General features: G+C 36.6%; 2 protein-coding genes across 3 annotated transcripts in view; one reads left to right on the top strand and one right to left on the bottom strand.

Annotated features, from left to right (window-relative positions):
• scg2b (secretogranin II b) overlaps positions 1-879 on the top strand; it is a 3,100-nt gene extending 2,221 nt beyond the window's left edge. For both annotated transcript variants that reach the window (XM_048163864.1, XM_048163863.1), the window contains exon 2: positions 1-879. This exon is cut by the window's left edge. In XM_048163864.1, the coding sequence (XP_048019821.1) occupies positions 1-307 (307 nt within the window). In that variant the 3' untranslated portion in view covers positions 308-879.
• A 314-nt stretch (positions 880-1,193) lies between these two features.
• ap1s3b (adaptor related protein complex 1 subunit sigma 3b) lies at positions 1,194-15,188 on the bottom strand. The gene is made up of 5 exons (XM_048163865.1): positions 15,043-15,188; positions 7,974-8,152; positions 4,080-4,188; positions 2,903-3,040; positions 1,194-1,754 (listed from the first exon to the last, which is right to left on the bottom strand). The coding sequence occupies exons 1-5, from the start codon at positions 15,043-15,045 to the stop codon at positions 1,719-1,721; spliced, it is 465 nt and encodes a 154-aa protein (XP_048019822.1). The 5' UTR covers positions 15,046-15,188; the 3' UTR covers positions 1,194-1,718.
• Between the last annotated feature and the right edge of the window lie 141 nt (positions 15,189-15,329).

A 15,329-nucleotide genomic window follows, 5' to 3' on the forward strand; every position in this document is an offset into this window, starting at 1 on the left:
CGCAGCCAAACTCCTGACCGAGTACCCCGACACCAGCTCGAGCGATCGCAAGAGAGCTATCGATTCCGCCGCAAATGGACAGTTGCCTTATGAGATGTATGAGGAGGCCATGAAAGATTTCTTTGATCAGGTTGATAATGGGAAAAGCACACTCACCAAAAGAGACACCCAAGGGAAAGAGGAGGCCGAGGTGCCCCAAAAGCCACCCAGTCAAGATTCAGTACAGGAGACCGTAGACCAAACCCCACCCGTGTCTGGGACAGAAGAGGGTAAGGAGTATCATGGGAAAATGGTTGCAGGAATGTGAAGAGCCCGAGCGTGCATTATTTTTTTCCCTGCTCATATTCTGACAAGTCCCGCCCCTTGACCTTTTAACTCTTTGATATGGTTGCTATGGCTACCTGAATGACTTCTGAACTGTCCAAATTGCAAACTGCTCCAACTAGCCAATCCTGCCACTGAAGGGACTTGTACGAGTATGAACCGGGGGGAAAAAAACGCTTACCTGTGGGACATGCCTGTATCTCCTCAAAAGATGTTTAAAAAAAAAAAAAAAAAAGGGTAAACAGTTTAAAGTGCTTTAGTTTTCATGGAATTCTATATGATGTAAATATATATATGGTATATCAGTGTGTGGGAATTCAAGTGTATTTTATCTGTCGTTTATGAATTGGTGGTCCTCGAAATGTTTTCTTGTTCCTTTTGTTGGTATCAAGAGAATGTTCCTGTAGTCGTAGGACTCCGCTTGCTGCAATCTTTACATGCTATTTCATTATCAAACCAATAAAGATGGATGTGATGCTCATTTATAAATCATTTTGTACGTGTTCCAAAGTGTGAGAAGAGAAACATGAATAAAGCATTACCGTATTATTTTTCCTCTCGCTGTATTGTGCTGCCTTATTACAGTGAGTTATGCATGATTCAACACAAATTATGACTTAAAACAGAAGAATGTTTACGCATGATGCTTATCTATATGAAAAAAGAAAAATTAATATGAATCACATATTAATATTTACTTTTGATATCATGAAAAAGCCAATGGTGTCCACTTGAGGATACAGGTCAAGTTCAGTCTCATAATAAGAGACATTAATACTGCAGTGCACAAACATTTCTGGAAGGATTTTAGAAAGCACCTGATGCATTTCATTATAGATAATTGAAGCAAACACTTGACTGAGACTGAATCATATCAAAAAGACCATTTTAATAAGACAATATCAACAAAGTGTGTGTTAATATTCCTTCAAAAGAGTTTTTTTTTCTTCTTGAGCTAAATGTCTCCTGAGACATGCAACATGTTCAATAACATGAGAAGGCACTTCAAATAAACCAAGCTTTAAGGTTATTGCAAATATATGATTATTATTTAAAATGATTTTGGTATAAAAGTTGAAATTTAGTGTATATGTATGCTGGAGCCAACATTGAAATTCTGCATTACATTAAGTTGACAAAACATGATTCTATTCAAAACTACCACATGAACCCTGATTCAGTTATATTAAAATTGAGTGGAATAGATAAGGATGTTTACACCAGCATTGAAAAAGAAAAAAAAAAAAAACAATAAATAAAAAATTCTTAACCCAGCCCTCATGAATAAAGTCTGTAACTTGCGATGAAAAATTGTGCCCAGAGTGAAGGACACAACCTACACTGCGGAGGCATTTCTCTTTCCCTTTTGTCACCTTTCATCACGTCTGCTGCTGTCAGAAGGCTGGTTTGCTCATGTATTCTTCCATCGTCTGAAGAGAAGAAAACAGGCACATAACTGAATACCCTTTTGTATAATGTGAAGTGCATTTTCAGCTGGCCTTGCCATGCAGAAGTGAACTCTCATTCAGATGTATGGACTCTGCTTATTGCAATGATACATGAACAACAAGTAATTAGATGCTATATGGGTTTTTTAAAGGAACAGTTCACTCAAAAATAAAAAATTCTGTCATCATTTATTCACCCTCGTGTCATTTATACCCCTATGCTATATTCCTGTAAGTGCACAATATGACACCTCTGAGGGTTAGTAAATAATGACATTATTTTCATTTTTGGGTGAACTATTCTTTTAATGTGGTCTCATTTATTTGAGGCATGCTGGCATTTAGTATCACTGAGAGCTGCTCTGTAAAACCACACTCTCGCACTGGCCATCCATTTATTTCTCACTCTCTCTCTCTCTCGTTGTCAAATCAATAAAGTTTTATGAAGGTGGCGGCTAAAGTAGAGCTGGGCAGCACCTTTAAAACAGCTCTAGGTTCTCCAAGCTGGCTCAGAAACATTGACTGAGATTGTATTGCCTTATGTCCTAACTAACATAAATTAATTAGGGCCAGATTTACTAAAAAGGGCAAATTAGCATGAGAGCGCAATTCTGAAAAAGCGCCGATGGGAGTGGAAAGAACACAGACACAGCCGGATCATTTCCATTATGCCCAAAGCAATCTGGTTTTAGACATGCTGTTTTTGGGTGGTAAATAATGGCGCAAACACCAGTAAATTGACTAGCGCAAACCTTCATAAATAACCTTGCGTGATTCATTTAAATACTCTCCTCCCCTAAATTTTGCGTCTGAAAGGAAAACTCCTACAAATGCATATGCAGTAAGGTCAGCCGCAAAAATATCCACACCTTTTCAGCACTATTTTTTCACTGCGTGACTTTAGTAAATCCTAACGGTACTTTTTTAATGCCAAAAGAGGGTTTGTGTTGGCACAAGCTGTTAGTAAATCTGGTCCTTAATGTTTTAAAAAAGTCAAAACAACAGCCATTTTCAGTGATGGAAAAGAATTTTTTTTATCCTATTTCAATAATGTTGAACAAATGAATTTCATTTTCTGTTTCAGTTTTCAAATTCATTAAACTGAATGCAGATTATATTGAGCGTCTCACCTCTTGCAGCATATCTGATGCCTCTACAGACTTCGCAATAGACTGTTTGGACGTCTCCTGGATCTCTCCACCCATCAGAAACTCATCCAGGATGAAATAAGCCTTCTCAAAGTTAAAGATGATGTCCAGCTCACACACCTGCATGACAATATTACACAGACAGAAACTGGTTTATATACTGGTTTATATAAGTCTCTTATGCCCACCAAGGCTGCATTTTTTTTATTTTATAAAAAATATAGTGAAACAGTAATACTGCGAAATATTATTACAAATTAAAATAACTGTTTTCTATTTGAATATATTTTAAAAAGTCGTTTATTCCTGTGATTCCTGTGCAAAGCAGAATTTACAGCATTATTACTCCAGTCTTCAGTGTCACATGATCCTTCAGAAATCATTCTAATATGCTGATTTGTTGCTCATGTTGAAAACAGTTGTGCTGCTTAACATTTTTGTGGAAATGGTAATACTTTTTTCAGGATTCTTTGATGAAAAGAAAGTTCAATGAACAGCATTTATTATATTTATTTAGTATATTTATTAAAGCATTTATTAAATAGAAATCTTTTGTAACATTATAAATATCTTCACATCACTTTTGATAATTTTAATGCATCCTTGATGAATATAAGTATTAATTTCTCTCTTTTTAAAATCTTACTACAAATGTTTGAATGATATCATTGTTTCCACAAAAATGTTAAGCAGCAAAAACATTTTCAACATTAATAATAATAATAATAATAATAATAATAATAATAATAATAATAAGAAGAAGAAGAAGAAGAAGAAGAAGAAATGTTTCTTGAGTAGCAAATCAACATTAGAATGATTTCTGAAGGATCATGTGACACTGAAAACTGGAGTAATGATGTTGATAATTCAGCTTTGTCATCACAGGAATAAATTACATTTTAAATGTATTAAAATAGAAAACAACCATTTTAAACTGTAATAATATTTCACAATATTACCATTTTTACTGTATTTTTTATTTTAAAAAATGCAGTCTTTGTGAGCAGAAGAGACTAATTTAAAAAACATTAAAACATTTTAATGTTTCTAAACTTTTGACATATGAAGATACTACACATACTATATTGTACAGTGTCTTTTATCAAATATCAAATATTTGCTCTAGAGATGAGAAATAAAAAAAACTGGATATATTTACATTGCCAAAGTATTTGTCGAGTAGCTCCACATAACGGTGCAGAATCTCTAAAGCCAGAAGTTCATTATCCTGGTTCTCCAAACCACAGCAGAAATACAGACTGGCGTACCTACAAACAAGTGGAAAAACACATAGATGAACATTTTATGTATACAAAGGGTACACCCAACCATAATATGACATAACATGGACAGCAGCAGTTGCTTTTAGAGTTAATTTGACAATAGTACACACTATCCTCACAGTTGCCATCTACAGTCCCTGCCATGCAAGTGCTGGCATAGCAAATCTCCATATTCGTATCACATTGGGTCAACACTAGGTCACACTGGGAAAACAACAGGAATGAAAAGTGAGACAGGTTAAAAAGGTGTGAAATACAGATCTGAACCAGAAGAGTGTGAGTAACAGGCTCTCAGGAACACAAGTGTGAAGAATCGCTCTCAGAAACAAGACAGTTTCAGTGCCTGACAGAAGGATTTGATGCAGCATAAAAATCTGGGCTGTGACCAAGAATGTAGCCAGGTTCTGAAGCACTGGAGTTTAGAAGCACAATTAAACATTTTCTCAAAATTACTTCCAAATACACCCTCAAAAACAAAATTTCTTCAGTGTTTCTTCGTATCTTATATTCAGCAAATGCTGTTTTGGGACATTTTCTACTATATAGTCTTGACTATATGGTTCTTCATAGGTTAAACATCTTCCATTCAGGAATGTAACAATCACTTTTTTATGATAAACCAATTCCCTGTCCTGGATGAATGGATTGTAATACAGCCAAGTCAAGTCACCTTTCTTTATATAGCACTTTATATAATACAGACTGTTTCAAAGCATGTGATACAGTGTTTAAAGTGATAACAGGAAAATGATTTAATGATGAGTTCATTTCGGCTGTGCAGCAGCTCTAAAAGAAAATATTATAATATATAACTGAATTATTATCATAAATTAAAGCAAAGCACTAAAATTTCCAAATTTGAGTATATGGGTCCACTTTCAGACACCACTGTGAAGTAATAGGGGCCCATTGTGTAGGAAGCAGACACTAGTTTTCACTGGAAAACAAGGAGGACTTAGATAGTGGCATGTCATCAGCTAATGACATCAGTAATGGCAGGAGAACCGGACTGAACTGGTTTAAAAACTACAACATAGGATGGTGCAACAAACCCTATTCAGACGTAGAAAACATTGCATGTGGTGTTTTAATTAGACCACTCAAGATCTTGACTGCTGATTAGGTGTCCGCTTTGCAAGAATTTAGTTTTCTGCTCACACCTAGTAATGACTAATGACCAAACATGAGAGCTTAGCAGCTGGGATTTTAATTAATGCTGAATCTAAAGCCACCGTCATTTAGTTTGAAATCAGCATGCTCCTTTACAATACATATGTGAGGAACACATGTGTTTTCTGAAATTCATTCCAACGGGACATTCGCCTGTGGCCTGGGTTGTGTAGGAGTCGAGGGCGAACCAGACAAATGAATCTTCTAGATGATTCGAACATAATTCCATACAAAACTCATCTCAACACTCCAGATCCCAAATCAACACGCAGGGCCCAAAATCAGAGAATCTGTCATTTACGGCTCCGTTCAGTCTACAAAAAGTGCTTTATTGCCTTGCAAGCTTGTAAAAGTTGAGCCTAGCGGAGGAGGAAGATTTTAACCTTAAGCAGTTTGTAAAAGACAGATTGGTTTGAAGAGGGCACAGCCTGAGCCCCACCAAGATAACGGCAGAGGTTGTTTGATCCCCAAAGCGTAGATACAAAACAGGCCTTCTTCTTCTGATTGACCTCTGAGTGACACAGTTGAAATCCATGGAGAAGACTCTTTTTATGAATAAACTGCATCAAATTGTTTCAAAAACGATTTTAAACGGACTTGTAATCAAACATCGTTCAACTGCATAAATCTTTATTATGTCTAAAACCTATACTTGTGACTATTATGCTCAGATCACTCACAATTCATGTAATTGTTATAACTTTTGAATTGTTGATTGGAATAGTGTGTTATTTACTATGTGACTGATTGATTTCTAATAGCTCAAAAGGATGGCATGAATGAAATCAGTGTAAAATGTAACATATTTTTAAAGGTCCCGTTCTTCGTGATCCCATGTTTCAAACTTTAGTTAGTGTGTTATGTTGTTGTTAGAGTATAAATAAAATCTGTAAAATTTTAAAGCTCAAAGTTCAATGCCAAGCGAGATATTTTATTTAACAGAAGTCGCCTACATCGAACGGCCAGTTTGGACTACATCCCTCTACTTCCTTCTTTAATGATGTCACTAAAACAGTTTTTTTGACTAACCTCCGCCCACAGGAATACACAAGAGTTGCGTTTGTAGAGTGTGTTTGTCGCCATGTCGTCGAAACGCTGTTATTTTCATCCCGCAGTCCAATCAACGGGTCTGATTCCGGCTCAAATTGATAGGGTAAAATTAAAGACATGTTTACAATAACACTGAGCGCGTGCATCTCCACGTTATAGTAAGAGGCGTGACCTTTCCGGGCAAGATGCGCTAAAATGCTGTCAAATCACAACACAGGAACCGCTGGCACAATCAGAACTCGTTACGCATTTCTGAAGGAGGGACTTCATAGAACAAGGAAGTCATCAGCCTGTTTTTATGACAGTGGAAACAGCGGTATACAGATAAGTAAATTATGTGAAAAATACGGTGTTTTTTTTAAACGCGAAACATGAACACATGTTATATTGCACGCTATAAACAAAATCAAAGCTTCAAAAAACCACGAAAAACGGGACCTTTAAACAAAATCGTGTCTAAACTGTGCTTTCTGAAAGTTAAGAGACCATAGGTAACATTTAATTTATGATCGGGGAAGGAGAAAAGCCACCTCTGAATCAAAGACGATACCTAATTAGTCAGGTATAACTCCCCAAAGAGGTTGGACAAACACCTCAGTTTAAAAATTCAGTACATGAAGACAATTTAGAATCGGACAGACAAAAATGACGATGAGACAGAACAGATGATGAAGACAAGATAAAGACCAAGATCAGAAGAAAATAAGAACAAGCAGCTTCATTCAAGCCATCCAACTACTCTCGTCTCACTCACTTTCCTTTCTTTTCTGTTGAGAGTCTCACGTTCTAAGTTAAGTTTTGCCGCAAAGTTTAATCAACAGCTCAACCTACAGTCTTTGCCCGCCTCAAAACTTCCAACGTCAGCCACAAGGGAGACTCCACTCCTCCGCCAGCACACCAGAACGTGATTGGCTTCCCACGACATCAATCCGGACACGAAAAGACCGGCAGCAAATCAAAAGAACCTGGAAAACACCTTTCTCCAAGCCAAGGACGCCGACAAAGGAATCCGTATTTAAAGGCGCGAATGACAAATGCAAGTACCTCCAGATTCTAGCTGAACTGGTGCATTGATATAAAGTCTAATAACCCGCCGAAGAAGCGATAGAAGGGTTAAATTAATGATTGATGTTTCATTCAAATCAGGTCTTATGAAGTGCAATTGTCGTTAGGATTTCATCATTTCGCACTCTTAAAACTCGTTCTTTCCTCACTTCCTTTCTTTCTGCAACTTGTGTGAATGTGTGTTTGTGCTTGAGTTAAATATTAGATGTGTTAGAATATTCAATGTCTCATTTATATTTTTAAAGAGAAGTGTCTTGTGCTTACAAATTTAATGTCTTAAACTGCCAATCTGTGTTACCTTGCTAATAAACAGTGTTTTCACGATAGTTGGATATTCGTATCCGCTACAGAGCTTATAGTTAAGGCCCGTGCAAATTAACGCTGGATGATTCAGTTGCTCGGTCGTAAAATAAGTGACTTTCAAAATTCCCTATAAATGTATTAATAATTTCTTTTGAGCCAGTTTACAACAGTTGAATGCTCACCTCTTATAGACAATCTTCAGGTCTCTCCAGTGCAGGAAGTTGCATGTGCGTGGTTTCCGTGCCAACACCATAGTGGTCATGTCCTTCACAATCTTCTTCCTCTCTCTCTCTGGCAGGGGCAGGAACCATTTCTGCAGACGCAACTTCCCCTGACGACTGAACAGCAACAGGAAATGCATCTGTTGGAAAACCATCCAATTAAAATGCATATTCCGTTAATGATGGCTTCATTCTTTCTTCATTTGGAATGGGTTTGGCTTAGGGGTTAATGATCCAGGTTGGTTACCCAAAGGTTGTAGGTTCAAACCCCAGAGGTAATGAGTTACCAACACTGTGCCTTTGAGCAAACCCATGAGAAATGTGCCAGCAGTGAAAATACAAAGTCACTCTGGATGAGTGCCACTGATAAATTAAGCATGAATAATCCTTTACTTTTAATTTTATTGGTCTGTATTAAATATACAATTAATACATCACAGACACCTACAAATGTTTAAATGCATTCAAAAGGAGAAAATGTCATCATTTTCTTTATGCAGGGGTTTTCTGCAGATGCTGCTGGGAAGCAGATGGTAGACAGAAATTCTGCAAGACTGCAAGTGAATTAAGGGCTTTCACACCAAAGTCAAGGCCAAAAATATTCAAGTGGGTGGACTTTATTCTGTGCCTACTCTGTAAATTCATAGTGAATACTACAAAGTGTACCTGTTTTCTCAGCCACTTTCTCACACGAACACCATAGAATTGTACCAGATCAACTATTCATACATGCACCAAAACTCTGCTGTCAATTACATTTGAACAGCTGTGCTAGAAATACAGTAGGACATTAAAAGAATCTTTAACAGCAATCTGTCAACTAATTTCATCATCGTCATGGAACAAGCTTTTTCATTTCAGCAACTGTCCAATTTGACAATTTCTTTCAACAACATAGATGACTGCCACATCTAAGGATTACAAAAACCGGAGTTATTGGAACATATGAAACATGGAGTAATTGCACTAGCTTCTTCAGAACTTTGTGGTTGGCTTAAAATCTTTGACAGCAGAGTTCATGCTTCAGAGCTTATTAAACTTTTACATGCTCAATTGGTGAATCAAAATCTTTCTGGCAATGTTACAACTTTGAGTCGAGTTGAAAAAGTTGGGTTGATGAAATAGAAATTCTGTCATGAAACTCTAGATGGCACAGGCTGATCAGGTCATTAACTCAATCTGCTTGCAATCACGTCACTGTCTATAGGGCACACCTGATTGGTTCCTGCTGTGTAAGTAGCCAATGAGCTCGCTGCTCAACCTTCAAATACTTGGTCAGCATTTACTGTAGCAGAACACTTTCAGAAACCCTCCACCTTCCCCAGCTCCACCTGTATAGATCTGCAACAGGTAATTCATGTACGCTATATTGTACAGCAGCAGCATGTCTTACTTGCTCAAAGCAGCGTGTCGTGTATGTATTGGCAGTAGCAAATCCTGTACTTGTCGGCAACATCGTAGCAAATTGATTTTGCCAAGACCATACATATCAACAGTAGCTGTTTCCATCCAAACTTGTGAATTTAACTTACGCACAAAATGGGAATATCACATATAAAACATTTGCGTCAGTTGAAGAGAACAAAACAGTCACTTCCTCATAAACTAAATGTCACCAAGAAAAGTAGGAGAACCCACTGACTGTATATGATAAAATTTTCGTAATTCATATATAATAAATTACTTGCGTCTCTGAGCATGCACACAAAATGCAATAAACACATTTCGGAGGAAGATGCATGCTCTTTGGGAACACAGTCATGTAAGACAGTTCTGGATGGTAATTATACCAAATCACTTTGACGACAGACTTTGCTCAGGCATTTCAGAACAACCAAAACAGCATTTCAGATGCTGCGAAAAAAGATCGGTCAGCTGGTTAGTCCAGTTGATTAAGCCACGTGATTTTTTTTATGAGCATAAAGGAATTTATTTGGTAAATGTGTTACCATTGTAGTTTATGCACGTTTGTATCCAACTCAAACGAGCGCATAAGATTTTTATGCACATTTTTAGAATTTATGCGCAGCTTGGCGTTTTCATCCAGCAGTTTTTAATGCGATATCCCAAAATGCGCCTACAAATAGATGGAAACACAGCTAATGTCATATCCATTATCATGTCAAACACTTTGAGCGTTGTCATGACAGAAATGCATTTGTTATTTTTAATTTTTCAAAAAAGTGCAAAAATATTCTTAAAAATTATAATCACTGACTGCCAAACCTAGTGGTCAGCGCACATGCATGTTGAGCTGTGGTGCTCACGTGCAGACGCAGGTTCAGATCTGGCCTGGATTGTGTTCTGATTCCATTTTCATAATTTCCGGTCTCCTGTTTTACTGTGTCTGTTACAACAGTTGCAAAAAGCCCACAGATAAAATTTTAGCAACTATGAAATACAAAAAAAAAGGAGACAAACTGCATTCAGACAGAGAACTATGGCTAACCTTTCCTGTCACACAAACCAAATCGATGTTAGATTCGATATCCCTGAGACAAAGAGCCACTGTCAACCACAGGATTGACTTCTACGTGAATCTTTTCCACACAAGAACTAATCAGCTCAATGCAATCATACTGAGATCAAAATCTCGGGGAACGCATCCTAATTTCTCCTCCCCCTCTCATTTTGCACAGAAATCTGGCAACGCTTGAAAAAGCCTTGTCTTCTCACATGGACTAACGTCACGACTGGGCAGAGAATATGAGTCTCTCATTGTGAGTCATACAAACCTGCAATAAGCTGCTTTTTTCACTGACTTATCAGGTCACAGGTCACACTGACAACTATTAACTGAAAATATTACACAGAAACTTGAGTCACACTTCTGAAACAAGATTAAAAAAAAATGGATCTATGGTGTTCACTTTTATTGCTGGAAAAGGTTAATTTACAAGAAAAACTTCACAGAAATGAGTAATGACGTGCAATAAAGCAGCTTTCAATACAGAGATCTTCATAACAAATAATGACTAGTTCTTTAGATTACAGCTGTGTGACAGTCATTAAATAAATATAAATAAAAAGAATATATATAAATATCAATAAAAATAAAAAATATAAAGAAAACACTGTGATGAGTACAGTATCCCACAATACAATGAATTTACTGTGATTGAACCATTGATTTCTAGTGTGACCAAATGAACTAAAAGCACTTTAAAAGTCAAATGAAACTGAAGTATTTTCTATCCTATTGTGAAGTAGATCTCAGTGAAATTACTTTTTAACAAGAAAAAAAAAAAAAAAAAAAAAAAAATGTAGGGAGGGACTTTGTCCATGATTGAATCATTGTAGTTTGCTAGATGTCGTTGCAAAAGGGAGGCTAATTATTATGATTAAAAATTACGAGGGCACATGAAAAAATACAGAAAAAGAACGCATAGATAAATCATTTATAAATAATGCAATATTCCATAAAAAAAATAGGAATTTTCCATTTTGATTTCATGGTGACTTTAAATTGTTTTCATGACTCAATTAATTATACTAACAAAAGTTGCAAAATGTCTACTCAAAATTAGAATAAAAGTGGAAATTATTGTTTTTATTTCCAAGATGCTGATTGGATTCCAATTGCTGAATTAAACATAACATAATTGGTTACCATATGACAATATAGCACATTACTTTCGAAATATTTATTGATTGTTGCATTGCATAACTGCTATATATACAAAAGCAGCAACTACACAGTATAACTATTCCATTACACTTGAATTACAGGTAGGGATGCACGATATATCGGCCTCCATATAGGTATTTGGTCTATATATTAAAGCAGATAAATAATGGATTATTTCCTTCAGTTGAGACACTTGAGATGCGCACTGTTCGCCATGATGGTTATGAATTGGTTGAAATATGATTGAAATCACTTCAATAAGGAAAATAGAGTTAAAGGGTTAGTTCAACCAAAAATGAAAATAATGTAATTAATTACTCACCCTCATGTTGTTCTACATCTGTAAGACCTTCGTTCATCTTTGGAACACAAAGAAGATATTTTTGATAAAATCCAATGGCTCAGTGAGGCCTCTGTTGACAATTAACACTTTCAAACACCCATAAAGGTACTAAAAACATATTTAAAACAGTTCATGTGACTACATGGTTCAACCTTAATGTTATGAAGTGACGAGAATACTTTTTGTGCGCCAAAAAAAACCAAAATAACGACCTTATTCAACAATATAACATTGCTTCATGAAGCTTCGAAGCCTTACGAATCTTTTGTTTTGAATCAGTGGTTCGGAGCGTGAAAGTCATGTGATTTCAGTAAACGAGGCTTCGATACATAAGTGTTTCGAAATTTCAATAGTTCACGTGACTTTGTCAGTTTGATACACGCTCCGAACCACTGATTCAAAACAAAAGATTGGTAAAGCTTCGAAGCTTCATGAAGCAGTGTTTTGAAATCTCCCATCACTAGATATTGTTGAATAAAGTTGTTATTTCGGATATTCTCGTCACTTCATAACATTAAGGTTGTAGTCATGTGAACTGTTTTAAATATGTCTTTAGTATCTTTCTGGGCACTGAAAGTGTAAATTAACTTGCTGTCAATACAGGCCTCACTGAGCCATCAGATTTTATCAAAAATATCTTAATTTGTGTTCCAAAGATGATCAAAGGTCTTACGGGTGTGGAACGACATGAGGGTGAGTAATTAATGACAGAATTTTAATTTTTGGGTGAACCAACCCTTTAAGTGCAACAGGTGCAAGTGTACAGCGCAAATCTGTCTTATAAGCTACATACAATTAAATAAACATTATAATTGTGTGCTTGGGACATGGCTTTTAATGGTGAAACTTTTGTTTTTGTAATCAATATTTGATTTAGATTATCAGCCAATATATCGGTTATGAGCTTTCAAATCTAAAGAATTATCGATTATTGTATCGGCTAAAATTTTCATATTGTTGCATCGCTAATTACAGGAACAATGTGTATTATGTATATTAATTTATTGATCTGATTGCACTGATACTATTGGATAAGAACAAAGCTGTTATTGAACTGAATTGAATCAACACTGAACTGACTCAAAGTGAATAACAGTACTATTATTGTTGTCTGTAGAGCTGCTTATAGCTGAATTGAACTCTTTCAAAATTGATGAACTTTACACAGTTATTGATCTGAACTGAACCAACACTGAACTGAATAATGACACTGTCCTTTCAAAAGTTGCTTTACAGCAGAAATGAATTCTGTTTGCATCACTGAATCATTATTTTCCTGTTTATCCCTGTAAAATCTATATTGTATAAAGCACTATATAAATAAAGGCGACATGACGCAAGTGTAAAAGCACAGAGATGGTGACTCATGGCTCACTCCTCGTGGGGCTCGGACCATCAAGAAGTAACCAGCAGCAACCAATTAATGAATCTGATGCTGCAAGCAACTCATTTTGCTCTCAAACACAGATGCAGAAACACCAGGTGGGGAAATGGAACCGTCAGCTGCTTCATTGTTACGACCGAAGCATGCTGGCGAAGAGTATATTTGCTTCCTCAGAAAATCCTGATGAGGGACGAAAGATGAAAACACAAGGAAAAAACAAGGAAACAGAAGTATGCACTGCATCAGGACTACTATTGTGCTCTAGAGGAAAACGATTCTCTGAAGCATTTCTTCAGCGTGGCACACCCATCACACGACAACAGGAAAAGAAATGAGAAAGGAAATAGTGTGCTATTAAGTTACATTCACATCTTTACTACTACATTCCTCACACACAACTTTCTCTCTCCCACACACATAGTTTCACTGAGGGAAGGTTTACATGAAGCTCTGCGCTTCCTCTTGAGCTCCTGCTTTGATTTCAGTTCTCTGACGTTCTGATTTCATTTTCCTTCTATTGTTGGAGTCAATGCAGCTGCGAGCAGCAACAGCACACAGGAGAACGTGCTTACAGACACATTTGCTCGCTTTACTGCTGTGGTTTAAATGAGATTCTGCAGTGTGTTGTTGTCTTTGAAATTAAAAGGGCCACTTCTTCATCACTTGTAATTACTCTGATGCATGCAGACAGTACAAGATGATGCATTGTCAGAGGAGCTGTGTGTATTAATCTGGAGAGCTTTTGTAAACACTTACCAGATTTAAACAGAACTAAACTAAAAGCTAAAACAAGAAGGTTTTTAATCAGCCTTGCAACTTCAAATATATTTTAATCATTTATTTTTATGTTTAATACTTTTTTGTTATCATAAATGTATATGAAAGGGAGTGAAAGAGAGAGCGAGGATACTTATTTTAAAATGTATTAACATTAAAATATCGATAAAACGTTAAATACAATTAATACTTTTTTATATTATTAGCTACTCATTTAAAAAAAAAAAAAAAAAAAAAAAAACTTTAATAATAACAAATCCTACTTTTACATTTGTAATATAATATAGTAATTGGTTTGTAAAGTACTCCACTCAGTCTTCTTCATTCTTGCACACATTAACCAGAAAATTGACTTTAGAGAACAGAGTTCCTCTGTAAAGTCACTCAGCAGCAGTCAAACGTCAAACACACGGTGGCCAGCTCCTATTTGAACAACTGATAAAACGAGTTTACCTGGCCTACAAATTAAGTCACTTAAACCAGGACGTTGGTTACAAGTTGTCCAGACACAAAAGGCTCATAAGAGTGTCAAAATCCGACAGTTCGATATCAAGGGAAACAAACCAACCGGTTTATCCAGACAAATGAGGTGACATCACGAAAACGACACCATTAAATCCCCTCAGTATGTCAATGACACTCGATTCATTTGCTCAGACTTTGAATAAAACAACTTTAGTTGAATTACAGCAGCTTTATATGACACGGTTTTTATTTAGTTGGTGATAAACAAGCAGCTCATGAAGAACGGAAGTTTTAAAGTCCGCAGGTGCACTCGCGTAAACGTCCGGACAGGTGCACGAGCACAACCTGTGGAAGAAATCACCTGTCACCCAACACATATGGGATCTAAACTTGTGCTTTTAGGCGAGTCAAAAGAATGTACTGACTAACTTACCATCTTGAAGTAAGAAATAAGGAAAGAGAGTCGAAATCCACTAAATTCCTATCCACTTCCCTGCTGGTCAAGGCCGGAATCATCGCTGCCCTTCCCAAAATGTAGGGAGAGGAAAGCTGCGCATGCGCAGATGCGTAGCTGAGCTCACGGCTCCGTTTTCGCCTCCTCGATCTGAGCTCTGATTGGTCGAAGAACTGCACCTGCTTGGAAAGGGGCGGGGCAACACCCTACTCATATATTTTCCTAAACGCCTTGGGTAAAATGCAGCCTTGACATTTATGAATAAA

This window comes from Megalobrama amblycephala, linkage group LG17 (assembly GCF_018812025.1).
Source record: "Megalobrama amblycephala isolate DHTTF-2021 linkage group LG17, ASM1881202v1, whole genome shotgun sequence".
Taxonomy (NCBI): Eukaryota; Metazoa; Chordata; class Actinopteri; order Cypriniformes; family Xenocyprididae; genus Megalobrama; species Megalobrama amblycephala.